The sequence below is a fragment of the Hyperolius riggenbachi genome, chromosome 3, assembly GCF_040937935.1.
Source record: "Hyperolius riggenbachi isolate aHypRig1 chromosome 3, aHypRig1.pri, whole genome shotgun sequence".
NCBI lineage: Eukaryota > Metazoa > Chordata > Amphibia > Anura > Hyperoliidae > Hyperolius > Hyperolius riggenbachi.
This window is the reverse complement of record NC_090648.1, coordinates 331,422,054-331,435,554: the sequence shown is the minus strand read 5'-3', so window position 1 is coordinate 331,435,554 and position 13,501 is coordinate 331,422,054. Positions and strand designations below refer to the sequence as shown.

Below are 13,501 nucleotides of genomic sequence, written 5' to 3'. Positions count from 1 at the left end.
AAAGAGCTGAACTGCCATGACTAAAAATAGCTTGAAACCCAGTCACTGTTGCTTAGCCCCCTCAAAGTAACAAAGCTTATTTCAAATGTCACCAGCATGTATGTTTGTAGGTTTTTTTCTCAGGTGCTGCTGGTAGAAGCAGACTTGACATTTCAGTCAATGTGAATGTAATCTACTGACCTGCCTTCAACTCTGTTCTGCTGCTCAGATGTATTCAGGGCAGTGGTACCTAATCCGCATCTTTCCTCTATTATCTCTCTTACTAGATTGGCCTATATTGCTACTTTAGATTGTAAGCTCGTAAGGGCAGGGATCACTATTCCTTTTGTGTCTAGGACTTTGCTATACATTTTGTTCATCAGGTTACATTTGTCGCTATAATTACTATAACTACCAATTCTGCATTATGTACCAATGTCTATATTTTGTGTATACCAATGTTTGTATTATGTACCCCGCGTTTGTTTCTTACGCTGTACAATGCCACAGAATATGTTAGTTTTTTATAAAGCAATAATAATAAATGGGATGAAAGAAAGAAAAACCCCATTCACATATAAAATGGCTGTAATGTCAAAATGGTGCCAATTGACACTGGTAGTTAATTGACTGACCTATCCAGTTTTCAGGGCCAGTTCAAGTAACAATTGGGCCCCAGGGCAAGATTAGCCTGGGCCCCCCCAACAGACATCCCCCAACCAAAAAGCGCCATTAGAGGCCCTTTGTTGCAGCCAAATTTCCCTCCTGGGCCCCTGAGCTGGCTGCTGACCCTCCCCCAATCACCTCCCAACTTAACAGACTCTGCAGAGTCCCTGGGGAGCAACAGTTAAGATGGGGAGGGACATCTTGGGGGCCCCTACAGGCTCTGGGGCAATTGCCCATTTTTTCCTATGGTAGCTCCGGCCCTGCCAGTTTTTTATAGTCAGATTAAGAAACAATAAAAGAAAGACTAGCAAATATTCCCCTTTCCAACCGATTCAGGCAGATCATCAGCAGCTAGAATTTTTAGTCATATAAAGTTACACTAGGGTGTCTGAAAAATGCATAAACCTATACATGTCCGTACAATGATCATTTTACAGATTGGTAGTGCTTTGGTAAAGTCTTACCATCAGCATCGTAAAGTTGAGCACATTTAAATAGTGCATATACTTAAAGTACTGTTAACACATCATAAAAATGCAATCTGTTCACGATTGGTTTTACCTTTTTTAATGTATACTGGCATCTCACATCTAGGAGCAGTTGAAAAAGTCTCGGCCAAAAATGGACGCCATTGTAATTTATTGATATATGTGGGCATAATTGTTATTTATCGTAATATAGAAAGCAGTTATGCTATTTAGTGGGTGGCTGCAATTAAATTGAAATTTATTGCATTATTGGTAGCAGAGATCAGGGGGTGTTAAGGTTAGGCACCACTAGGGGGTCTTAGGGTTAGGCACCACCAGGGGGACTTGAGGTTTGGTACCACCAGGGTGGTTTTAGAGTTAGGCACCACCAGGGGGTCTTAGGGTTAGGCACCACCAGGGGAGGGTTCTGTGTGAGAGTAGGGAGAGGTAGGTTATAGTTAGGTTCAACATTTTAGGTAAATTTACCGATAATATAACACTGAATTAAATCGTTATGAATCTTTTTTGTTGTCGTTTTCTCCGGAACTCCGCTAGTGCTAAATTCCGTCGCCATTACATTTACGCGGAATTCCGCATTCCGGCGGAAAAATTAAAGTGATCGCAAATGAAACCTCGTTTTTGCTAAATGGTAGCCCATGGGACCTAGTGTCTTTTTTTTCCCCGCCATGGAACCTCCCTCCTCCCTCCACCCCACTGCAGCTAAGAACACTAACACAATAAGCATTTTTCTCTTAAGATTCTGAGCTACAACATGCAAACTTGCTGATCGTGCACATCTGGGGAATACTTTCCTATGCTTTAGGTAATATGAATTAATTTAAATGTTTGATATGCTGCAACTAGCAGCATGTCAATGAACACTTTATCAAGAATCTGGGCTTGTAGACCAGGGCTATCCAACTCCAGTCCTCAGGGGCCATACCCATGCCAGTGTTTAGGATGGATAGAGAAATTGAGAAAAATGTGTTCACACCTTCCCTGATTCAGTCCCAACAATTCAGTTGAGCTGTGCCAAAAATGTGTAAGGACCTCGGCCCATGAAGACTGGCGTTATACATCTCTGTTGTAGACAAAAAGAGAACAAATACGGGGACACCTAACGAAGCAAGGGAGGACCCTGGGGAAACATGTTCTATATACAATAAATATAGTTTAACAATTAGCACTGCTCCTCTCCTATGCACTGATGCACCAGCATGCTGGTCCTATAGTACATAAGTGCAGTTTTCCCAACGTACTGGCACTCGAGCAGAAGCCGATGTGCACAGTGTCACAGCCTCCCTATCCTGAGGGCTTGTGGCTGTGCTGCGGTGTGTCTTCATGCTCCTCTCTGATCCAAATGGACGGACACCATCCACTCCAGTCCAGAGCTTCCACGCCTCTCCACTGGTGTAGACCCATGGAGTGCCTACGCTCGGTCACCGGTTCTAAGTGGGTTGAACGCTCTACACTGCTGTTCTCACCACACAGCCTGGGAACCCATGTAGGTTACTTTACCTCATGAAGCAGCTTGTGTTGTAAAACCTGTTGCCCTACATGCACAAATAACTTAAGGTAAAACTTAAATCTTGAAAGCAAGACCTTCTTACCCCCATCTCGATACACGTTAACTTTCTAACTACCGCCTCACGCCAAAGGCGTGAGTGCGGCAGCAGCCACATGACCGTCTAACACCAATTGGCATCAAGTCCTGGGGTGGGGTTTTGCCCTTGAATTCTTTTTATGGGATACCTACCCAGACATACCCACTCACAATGACTTCATCTGTCTTGCTGCATTACATACTGGAGCACAATAGTTTCCTTTTTGGGGGCTCCCACTATAGGCAGGTGCGAGGCACGTCTATGGGCGCGGCCTGAGCACCGGCCTATGCTTGTTTACATCTAGGCATGTTGGAGCGCCAAGATGTCTATACCTTGGAGATGTTTGAAAGACACGTACAGGTTTCACTCCGGTACATGGATGATGTGCTGGTGGTGTGGAGGGGTGGGGAAGAGAGATTGGAGGCTTTTACTGATCTGCTTAATCAAAATCAGTGAAACAGCAACCTCACGTGTGGAGCCGATCTGGTATCTCCTTCTTGGACCTGTGGATTTGGATGGAGGGACAAAGCCTATTAACTAGGACCTTCCGTAAACCAACTGCAGATAATACCCTCCTCCATGCCGCCAGCCATCATCCACGTAGTCTGAAAGATGGTATACCCACGGGTCAATTCCTGTGGATTTGCCATAACGGCTCGCGGGAAAGTGACTTCGAATTGGAGGCTAGAGAGATGTACGGTCGATTCTGCGATAGAGGGTATAGACATGAGACATTGTGCTCTAGTGTGGATAGGGCCATAAACATGCCCAGACAGAATCTTTTGGGCGGAGGGGTGGGGTGAGAGTAAAAAGAGGGATCTAACCTTATTCACTTTATTAGCCCCTGTAATGCCCAGTGGTCCAAAATATGAGAAATCTTGGGAAGACATTGGTCAGTCCTGATGACGGACCCTGATATATCAAGAGCTGTGGGGGAGAGACCGTTAATGGTAGCCCTTAGGGCACAGAGTCTGCGTGATGCTTTAGTCCACTCCCAGGTACTAGCTAAAACAAACAATATGTGGTTGGGAGGTAAACCCCTAAATGGCATGTTTAAGTGTGGTGGATGCTTGGTATGTCCGTTTGTAGATGTGACTAAGATCTTTCTGAATTCAACAGGCGACAAAGAGTGGGAGATACGGAGTTTCATAAACTAAGTCGGAGTGGATTGTTTACCAACTCACCTGTCCGTGTAAAAAGATATATGTAGGGATGACCATGAAAGCTTTAAAGAAACATATTGGACAACATTTAAGCGATATTAGGTGTGGCCAGGCAGAAGAATGGTGAATTTAGGAACGCAGTAGCCAAACATTTTGGGGTGGCACACAGAAGTGACCCGACTGGCTTAAAGTGACTCTGTAACAAAAATTACAACGTTTTTTCTACCATCCTACAAGTTCCTAAACCTATTCTAATGTGATCTGGCTTGCTGCAGCTCTTTCTACTATAACCATCTCTGTAATAAATCAATGTATCTTTCCCCTGTCAGACTTGTCGGCCTGTGTTTGGAAGGCTGCCAAGTTCTTCAGTGTTGAACTGTTCCTCTATGCACACTCCAGTGTGTGTTTTATTTACATAAGCCGCAGCTTCTCTGCTATCTTATCAGTGATAGAAGAGAGCTGGATAAAAATCCTCCTCTGGAGGCTGTGAAAGGAGCTGGTCTGTCACATACTAAGGAATTAACGACATAGGCAGAGCTGTCTGCAGGAAGCCTGTAATGTTCAGTGCATGAGAGAAGCTGGGGACAGAAGGTAAACACACACAAGTGATCTCTTGAGATTCAGAAGTAAGGCTGTATACAGCCTGCTTGTGTATGGATGTATTTTCTATGTGTGGACATGCTGTACATCAACCTACTTCCTGTTTTGGTGGCCATTTTGTTTGTTTATAAACAAACTTTTTAAAACAGTTTTTAACTACTTTTAATGCGGCGGGGAGCGGTGAAATTGTGACAGAGGGTAATAGGAGATGTCCCCTAACGCACTGGTATGTTTACTTTTGTGCGATTTTAACAATACAGATTCTCTTTAAGGTTTAGAGGTACATATAAATTGCCGGACAGAGGGAGGGGAGGGGATAGGGAGAAGGCTCTCCTCCAAAAAGAAAGCCGGTGGATTTATACAATGAATGCCTTGGAAGCTGCTGGCCTAAATAATGATTTGGACTTTGCTCCATTCTTACGGTATGGCAATGCCATAATGAAAGGAGCTAGAAAGAAAATGTACCTGATTTCTTTATTGATGGCATCCAGCTGCTCCTGAAGCATCATTGCTAATGTCTGAGCATCAGAATGTCCACCTGGAGATAAGAGATCCATTGAGCTAAAAATCGTGTCACGATCATCATCATCTATATCGGACATCTCTGTATCACTTTCAAAGGGATGGCTAAGGACACCCATTTGTTGAGTTCGATTCCACTCATGGTCCCCAAGAGATTTTGCCTAAAACAGATAGAAAAATCAAGTTTGTTCTGGTTAATCATATAAATGTGTTAAAATAAATGCATCTATCCCACACACCCAGTTCTATTGCTTAAAATACATAGTCCATATTGACATAAGCAGGGCATATTTTATTGAAAGGTCTACTTTAGCTACAATATAGTTCTATGGAGTTTCATGTAGTGACTCCATTGAAGAATATCGGCCACAATTTGCTAGAGACAACTGCTGTTACAAAACTTTATGGCACAATGCAATTGAAGAGTTAACTGACTACTGCATATTCCTTTCATTCTGTGAGATTTAATGGCTAACAGACTTTGGAAATAACATAATTAAATAACTATAATTAATACAAAAAGATTTTCAGAAATCTAACCTTTGGTTCTTCTCTTCTTACTCCCATTCTTCCTCTGCGTGGCCTCCGGATGACTTTAGTGGAGCGATAGTCTGGCTGAGAGTCCACCAATGAGCTCACAGAGTATCTCAGGTCTGCTGATGTGTCCAGGTGAGGCCTGATAGAAATACAAAACAATGTATCATATTCAGACTGGCACAGTTAGGCCCCGTTCACACTGCACGCGTTGCCGTCCGGATTTCGGCAGCGCGTGCAGGAGGCCGACTGCATAGACTGCACTGTCTGATGTTCACACTGCATGCGTTCTGGACCAGTGCGGTCCGGGAACGCATGCAGCACGCATTTTTTACCAAAACGCGCGGCTGATTCATTCACGTTAAGTGAATGGGATCAGCCACACAATGCATAGACACGCAGATGGCGTGCATTCGTATGCATTGCGTTCTGAACGCACGGCCATCTGCGGCTCATGATGTGAACGTGGAGTAAATAGTTGTCCAATAGTTGTCCAAGATCACTGTGAGAAATGTACTACTTAGTATTGTGAACCTGAAAATCAGTCATTTAGTGTGAATGTAAAACAAAAAAATGCAGGTGCTTGTTCAGCTCTTAATTTGAAATGAAATCAATATGAGATCTGTCAGAGGGAAGCTGTGCTCCTGAAAGCTAATCTTTTAAAAATTTGCAGCCAAATTCTCATTTCGGTGAAATTCTGTGTTTCACAGGCAACACATGATATTGTCATAAAATTTGCCACGTATGGTAGGGAAAAAGCAAAACAAATACAACAGCAAAAAAAATAAATAAAAAAAATTTTTTTGTAAAAAGCAAATCTAGAAAAAGATGAAGCGCTCCATTGTGCATTACCAAAGGATGATTTAATTGCAAATTAAAAGTTCTACTTACAAAATGCAGAATAACAACTCGCTTATCAGTGGTACAGTCCACCGCTACACACGCATGCAGGTTGGCAACAAGGCCTTGTAAATTTTGAGAAAATGGATTTTAAAGGGACTCAGGAGTAAATAAAAACAAAAGTGGAACTTACCTGGGGCTTCCTCCAGCCCACCGTATTGAGCCGAGCACATTAAAGCTCTTTTTATGGAATGTGAATGCAGTGCCAGACCATATATTCTCTTCACTTTTTCTGAGGTCAATGATCTACAGTTTCTGGTCTACTGTAGAGCACGCTGTTATCTATCCATACCAAGTACCCAACAAATTGTGTGTTGTGGTAATATTATTTGCTACTTGCATGCGACCGTGGTGCCTGCCACTGTTGTCTCCTTTACTGCTATAAAATGTAAAGATCTAAATGCATAGAGGTGCACCCATCCAAAATACACCTCACTAGACACTAACCCCATGCATGGAACTCCAGTTCTTATAGACCACAAATAGTGGAACATTACAGTGGCTCTGAGGTTAACGTTTTTCAGAAAGGGGGAGTGGCTAACCAACAAACCTTCATTGTATGGCATGACAGGTGAGTTTCTAGACATGTTTTCCTGCTACTCTGTTATAACTACTGCTGCCTGTACTGATAGCTTGGGTTTTATTTTACATCCGGAGGTCCGCTTTAAGCATTTGTAAGAATTACAGTGACAGAAACACAACACCACTGGCCACATTTACCTATTTAGAGTTGGTTCTATCAAGGATCCAGTACGCATCTTCATCTGATCCACGTCTGCTCTCATTTTATCAAGCTCTTCTGCTAATCTTTCCTAGAGGCAAGAACTTCAGTTTAATTATACATGTTGTGCTGTGCTTGTAAACACATTTTATATTACATTGATATTCAGTTATATCACTTGGACAACATAGATTGTAAAAATGATCACAGCAGATAAAGCACAAAAGGGGTTGTTTACCTTGTCATGTAAACATTCTTCCCATTGCTTTCTGTAATTTTCTGATTCCTGAAGTAAAATATTCTGTTTGAGAGAGAAAGAGAGAGGTTACATCAAAAGTAATCTAAAGCTGAAATTGTCTCAATATAATAGATACAGTAACACATTTATTTTAGTGAGCAAAAATATTTTAATTCAAGCTGGTTCACAGCAGCTTAGTAAACAAGCAACTGACTGATTTCTTTTGGGCAGGTAATGTGATACTTACTCCCCTTTAGTATTGCTGCAAGAAAAAAAAAAAAAAGACTTCTGGTTATCGAGTACTGTACTGCAGTACGTACTGTCGTCCGTATGGATTGGGACTCAAACCATCAGGCTACAGTTTAGGGCGGAGTGTTGTGTACAGTCATGTCACCAGCCAAGAGGGTAGCAATCTGCTGCAAAGGAGGAGGGACGACATATGACGCATGGTGGAGTGGGCTTACTGTAAGGCCTCTTTCACAGTGGGACATTAAAGTCGCATGTTATAAAAAATAACGCAGGCTAACGCACAGCAATACAAAGTCTGTGCGACATTCACAGTGCACACGTTGTGTTGTGTGTAACGTGTAGCAATATTTAGAAGGTGCTGCATGCTGTGCTTTTAGCAATACATTTGCTGCGTTATGTGTGTTGCACATGCTCAGTAAAATTTTTTTTTTAAATGTAACGCATGCGCCATTTTCGTTCCATCAGTATGCGCTAAAAAAAGGCGCACCAAGATACACGCAGTGCAAAATAACATCCAATTTCATGACCTACATGCGATGCGTTAGGGGCACGTTTAACGTCGTATCAAACGCAATGTCCCACTGTGAAAGAGGCCTTAGTGGAGAGAAAAGAACAATGCACTTGGGGGGTAGACAGACGTCACTAAAGATCCAGCATGCTGGATCTTCAGATGTTGGGGCTGTTGTACACATGCTAGATTCTAGGTCGAGATGGTCCTTAAAGGGGCTTTGTGGTGAAAATTAGGCTACTGGGATAACCCTGGTAGCATTGCCAAATATAAGGAGTGATGCTAAGCATTTTTTTTTGTTTAAATGTCTGCTTGAAAGGTTATTGAAAGCATATGCAGAAATCCTGCCCATCGCTTTCTAAGTTATGCGATGTGTCCTCCCCCCTCTGCTGACTCCGTCTGTGCTATAACAGCTATTTCTACTCTCCTCTCCCCCTGCTGATGCTTTACGGAGATGCAAACTGTTCAGCGAGTACTCGGAGTGCCGAGGAAGATCGTAGCACTGGGAGCAGATGGAGCCAAGCCCAGTGTAAAACGTAGTCTATACAAGTAAGTTATCTTGCTTACTTCTTAATTTACATTCTTTTCTCCAGCTCTTCCCGAGTAGCCTCAGCTTGCATTCCAATGTCCTGCACAGATTCAGCAGGGAAAAAGGAGAGGTGATCAGTTACAGAGAGCCCAGGTCACCAAAGGGGGAGGACTTGCAGGATCTCCAAAAATATGCTGCCTATAACCTTTCAAGCAGACAAGTAGCCAGTAGCCTAGTTTTTGCCATAGTGCCCCTTTAACGGCTGTCCCGGCAAATTTTAATCCAGTGTGTTTACATAGCTTTATCTTAACCAACTGCTCTTTCAGGGAATGCAGCAGCACAGACTGCACTAGGTTAAGCTATACACACATTTTAAAATTTCTACCACTCCAAGCAATATGTGTGATTGTTTCAGGTGACAGTTTAGGGATAATCACTGTGGTAGCTTAGCCTTAGCCATACTGCAGCCTGCACTGTTCTATGGAGAAAGAGAAAGGTGTAGTATGGGCAGGAGTTGCACCGTGTACTTCAAAAGATATTCCTGCACTAACAATAGCAGTTGTTCCTTACTGATCCAGCATGATGACAGTCTCTAATAACAGTATGCAATAACATACAACAAAAACTTGTTTCCCTACTAAGTATTTACCTTACAGTTATACTGCTTACCTTTGTCCCAAAGTAATATAATCTGTGTCAAAATCACAAGTCTTGCCAGCTCAGAGTAAAACAATTCTGGGAGATGCCATCATGTAAATCTGTATCATGCTCATTCAAACACTCTTCAGTGAGGGAAATTTCTCCTCTGTTTACAGTCACAGCGTAAACACAGCAGAGAGATTTTCTCTACAGGATTCAGTTTGTCAGCTGTAGTTAGTGATCAGAGACTAATCTGAGTAGCTGCTGCCGCACTACGGCAATGCAACTGATAAGCTTCGGAGCAGAGTGAAACACACTCAATTATTTGATAACAGGTTATTGAAAAAGTTAATAGTTTGTCCCTCGAAGTGTGATGAGGCTAATCCTTTGGAGCAGAAGGGAAATTCTGATAAAAGTTGCACTTTAACTAAAGTGAATTGTTAGGTCATATAAAGTTGAACTTCGGGGAAAAAACAAAAACAAAAAAACAAAACCTGAGCAATATATTTAAAAAGTAGTAAAAGTACCCAGCATTTTCTTGATATATGTACCTGAAGGGACATGTAGCATAAGATAAATGTGTATATGCAGTACATAAAACTGAAGCTAAACTCAGCCGAGGCACGGATAACAACATCTGCGCAGTAAGCCGCAAACAACGTGGGCTTGATTGACAGAGGCCTTTCGCGCGGGTGCATTGTGGACGACCTCGGAGTTGGCCTCCGCATGGAGACCGGGACGGCGGCGCAGAGCGGAGCGGTCGGCGTGGGACAGTCGGCTGTAAGGGGCTGGAGAAAGCCCCAGGTAAGTAAAGCTCATTTTGTAGATTTTCCCTGATAACTCATTTAATGCTATGCTCTCCTCTATAAATATGAGCTTAACACCAGAACTTCCACCAGAAGATCACAGAGGGTATGAGGCTTAAGTATTGGCACACAGTATACATCTGGTGATATATTAGGTATGTAATGGAAATCAGCCTGCAGTACTTCCTTGCATCAGTTATTACACAAAACTTCAGGAGGAATCTTGTGTAACGGTCAAACAATTAAGCCGTATACTTTGGACTACCTCATGCACTTCAGAGCTATGTGAACATTGCCTCTTGTACCACTGCTGGGCCCCCTTCCTCTCACCAGAGGCATAGCTACTAGGAGAGAAGCTCCTGAAGCCACAGGGGCACCAACTTCTTCCCTCCCTCCGATACATGGCAGAGTACAAACATTACAGGCATCTGTATCGGGCTCCTGATGTTGCCAATAGTTTGACTGTTTAATTCCATTACCAGCATTCCACTATCGGCATTAATGAGCTATATACCCCTTACTACCCCTTCCCCCCTACCTACACCTGACACACCACCCCCTCCCCCCAGTCCTCTGCCTGACTAATATAATTAGTTATTGCCAAGTATAGATTTTGTACAGCATCACTGGGAAACCCGAGCATAACAAAAAAATGCTGAGATGTCCTTACAAAAGCATAGATGTGGAGTACCAACATTACCTTGTCTTCAAGTGCAGCCATTCTTTCCTTTAAGTGTAACTGCAGGCGTTCATTGGATTCTGTTAAAAGTCTATCCACTGTATCGGAGAGCCTTTTATTATGTTCTTCATTCATTTTCTCCCTTTGCCTTGCCTAAACCATAAAAAAACACAAATATATAACATTCATTAACTGTTTCCAAAAATCTATACGATCTCCATGGTCCTTGTCTGTCAGCACCACTAAAAACCAAAAGAGCATACAGCAAAGCTTTAACAATCTTCTTAATACCATTTGCCCTGGTGTATTAAACATTCTTCTTTATTGTATATCCTTACTACATTACGAAAAGGTCAATGACACCACCTTTCCTAAAGCGTACCCAAGGTGACAAGTGACATGATGAGATGGACATATACTGCATGTACATTGGCAAGTATACAAATTACTAGGCTGTGTTCCTTTTTTCTGCCTGAAAAAGTTAAACAGGTATGCAAGTAGCAGTTTCTCTCCAGTCAGAACCCAGACGACTAAAGCCTCCCTCACTGATAAGGAATTACAGCCATGAAAACTCTTGCCTGGGTGAGAACAGCTGGGGAAAGATAAAAAGATCAATAGTTCATATATTTTAGCTCTGGGATATGGAAATACTGTCAATAAGAAGACACAATACAACTTCATACCTACTATTTAAAAATGTAAACATAAATTACAACTGTGGAATGTAAAAAAAAAAAAAATAGCTGTAAGGCCTAGTGCACACCGGAGCGTTTCCGCTGCGGTTTGCGATCTGCTTGCGGGTGCGGATCCGCTAGGGTAATGTATTTCAATGGGCTGGTGCACACCAGAGCGGGAGGCGTTTTGCTGAAACGCATACTCCCGGGCTGCTGCAGATTTTGGATTGTGGATGCGTTTCTGCCTCAATGTTAAGTATAGGAAAACCGCAAACCGCTCTGAAAAACGGCACTTCAGAGCGGTTTGCCAGGCGGTTTTTGTTACAGTAGCTGTTCAGTAACAGCTTTACTGTAACAATACATGAAATCTACTATACCAAAACCGCTACACAAAACCGCAAAACGCTAGCTGAAACGCTGCAGAAAAAGAAGAAAAAGCGTTTCAAAATCTGCTAGCATTTTGCGGATCTGCTAGCGGTTTTTGGTGTGCACTAGGCCTATAAGGGTAGATACAATTGTTTATCGCATCAGTTTATCTTCACCTCAGGTTCTCACTTTAATATAGATCAACTCCAGCTAAAATATACATAGCAGAAAATACTACTTTTTAATTGCAAGTACTGCTGCTTTCTATAAAATATATTTTAGCCTCAAATATTTGAATAGACGTTCCAATTTGCTTGGGTACCAGCTGAGGCCGAGAGAATATCAGTGAAGTGCTATTACTGATATTTTACTATCTGATATACAACAGTGTTTTCGTTGCGGTTTTCATCACTTCTCCCGATCAATCTGTTCTCCCTTCATTATTTTCTCCTTTCAAATGCCTGACCCTAACCATTCCCCCCCCCGACATAAACCCCTTTTTACTGATGTCCTATTCTAGACCACACACACTCTCTCTCTCTCTTTCTCTCTTCCCTGGCTGCAATACACAAGTTCAGGCTGGCTGTAATCTCACTGGCAGGAGGAGGCAGCAGTGTGGAGCTACATCCTGCCTGCGTGTGCTCCTCCCCTCCCCATCCACTACTTGTGAGGATAACTACAAAAGTGATAACTTAAAGATTGGTATGATACGATAATACTCTCACTGTGAAAGCTTATCACTACATGTACATAAGTCAAGCTTCTTTAGTGAATTAACACTTCAAATACCAATTGATGTGTGGTGATAAGTTTTCACTTTCTTTATCACCAGAAGAAGTAGAAAGGATTAATTAATTTGGATGTTTAAATAGTTAAAGGGTTACTTAAGTCAAAAATAAAAAATTATTTTTACTCACCGGGGGCAACCCTCAGCCCCCTGAAGCTGTATGGTGCCCTCGCAGCCTCGCTCCGATCCTCCTGTCCCCGCCGGCGGCCACTTCCGGGTTCGGCGACAGCCACTGACAGGCTGGGAACGCGAGTGATTCTCCTCATTCCCAGCTGCTATATCACCCTCTATGTTTCTATAGCGTATAACATATACGCTATAGCAGCATAGAGGGTGATATAGCAGCTGGTAACACGGAGAATCACTCGCGTTCCCAGCCTGTCAGCGGCTGTCGCCGAACCCGGAAGTAGCCGCCGGCGGGGCCAAGAGGATCGGAGCGAAGCTGCGAGGGCACCATACAGCTTCAGGGGGCTGAGGGATGCCCCCGGTGAGTAAAAATCATTTTTTTATTTTTGAATTAAGTATCCCTTTAATGTATGACCTTTGTCAAGTGGTGCTTGAATTTAAGCTCACATTTTCAAAGCTCAAGTTGTCAAGCCTGGCTCCATTACCAACTGAAGCAGGTGAAAAACATTCCATAGTGCCCATAAATTGACAAGATAATTGGAATTGGATTTAAGGATGAATAGATGCGACTTGTGACAGCTGATTTGGTCTGAAAAGAAGCAGAAGGAAGACATGGATCTACCATATGTTGCAAAAAAGGAAATCAAGCCCTTATTGGATCGTATAGTGTTATCAAAACTGCTACTTTCGCACTAGGGCTTTGTGTTCCCTGTAAAAACAGGATTGCAATGCAACAGAGGGGAA

General features: G+C 42.7%; 1 protein-coding gene across 9 annotated transcripts in view; it reads right to left on the bottom strand.

Moving 5' to 3' along the window:
* PPFIA2 (PTPRF interacting protein alpha 2) overlaps positions 1-13,501 on the bottom strand; it is a 409,727-nt gene that overhangs the window by 97,043 nt on the left and 299,183 nt on the right. For all 9 annotated transcript variants that reach the window (XM_068276855.1, XM_068276859.1, XM_068276856.1 and 6 more), the window contains 5 exons: positions 10,826-10,957; positions 7,395-7,457; positions 7,156-7,247; positions 5,542-5,677; positions 4,945-5,162 (listed from right to left, as the gene is read on the bottom strand). In XM_068276855.1, the coding sequence (XP_068132956.1) occupies positions 4,945-5,162; positions 5,542-5,677; positions 7,156-7,247; positions 7,395-7,457; positions 10,826-10,957 (641 nt within the window). The remainder of the gene's footprint in view (positions 1-4,944; positions 5,163-5,541; positions 5,678-7,155; positions 7,248-7,394; positions 7,458-10,825; positions 10,958-13,501) is intronic.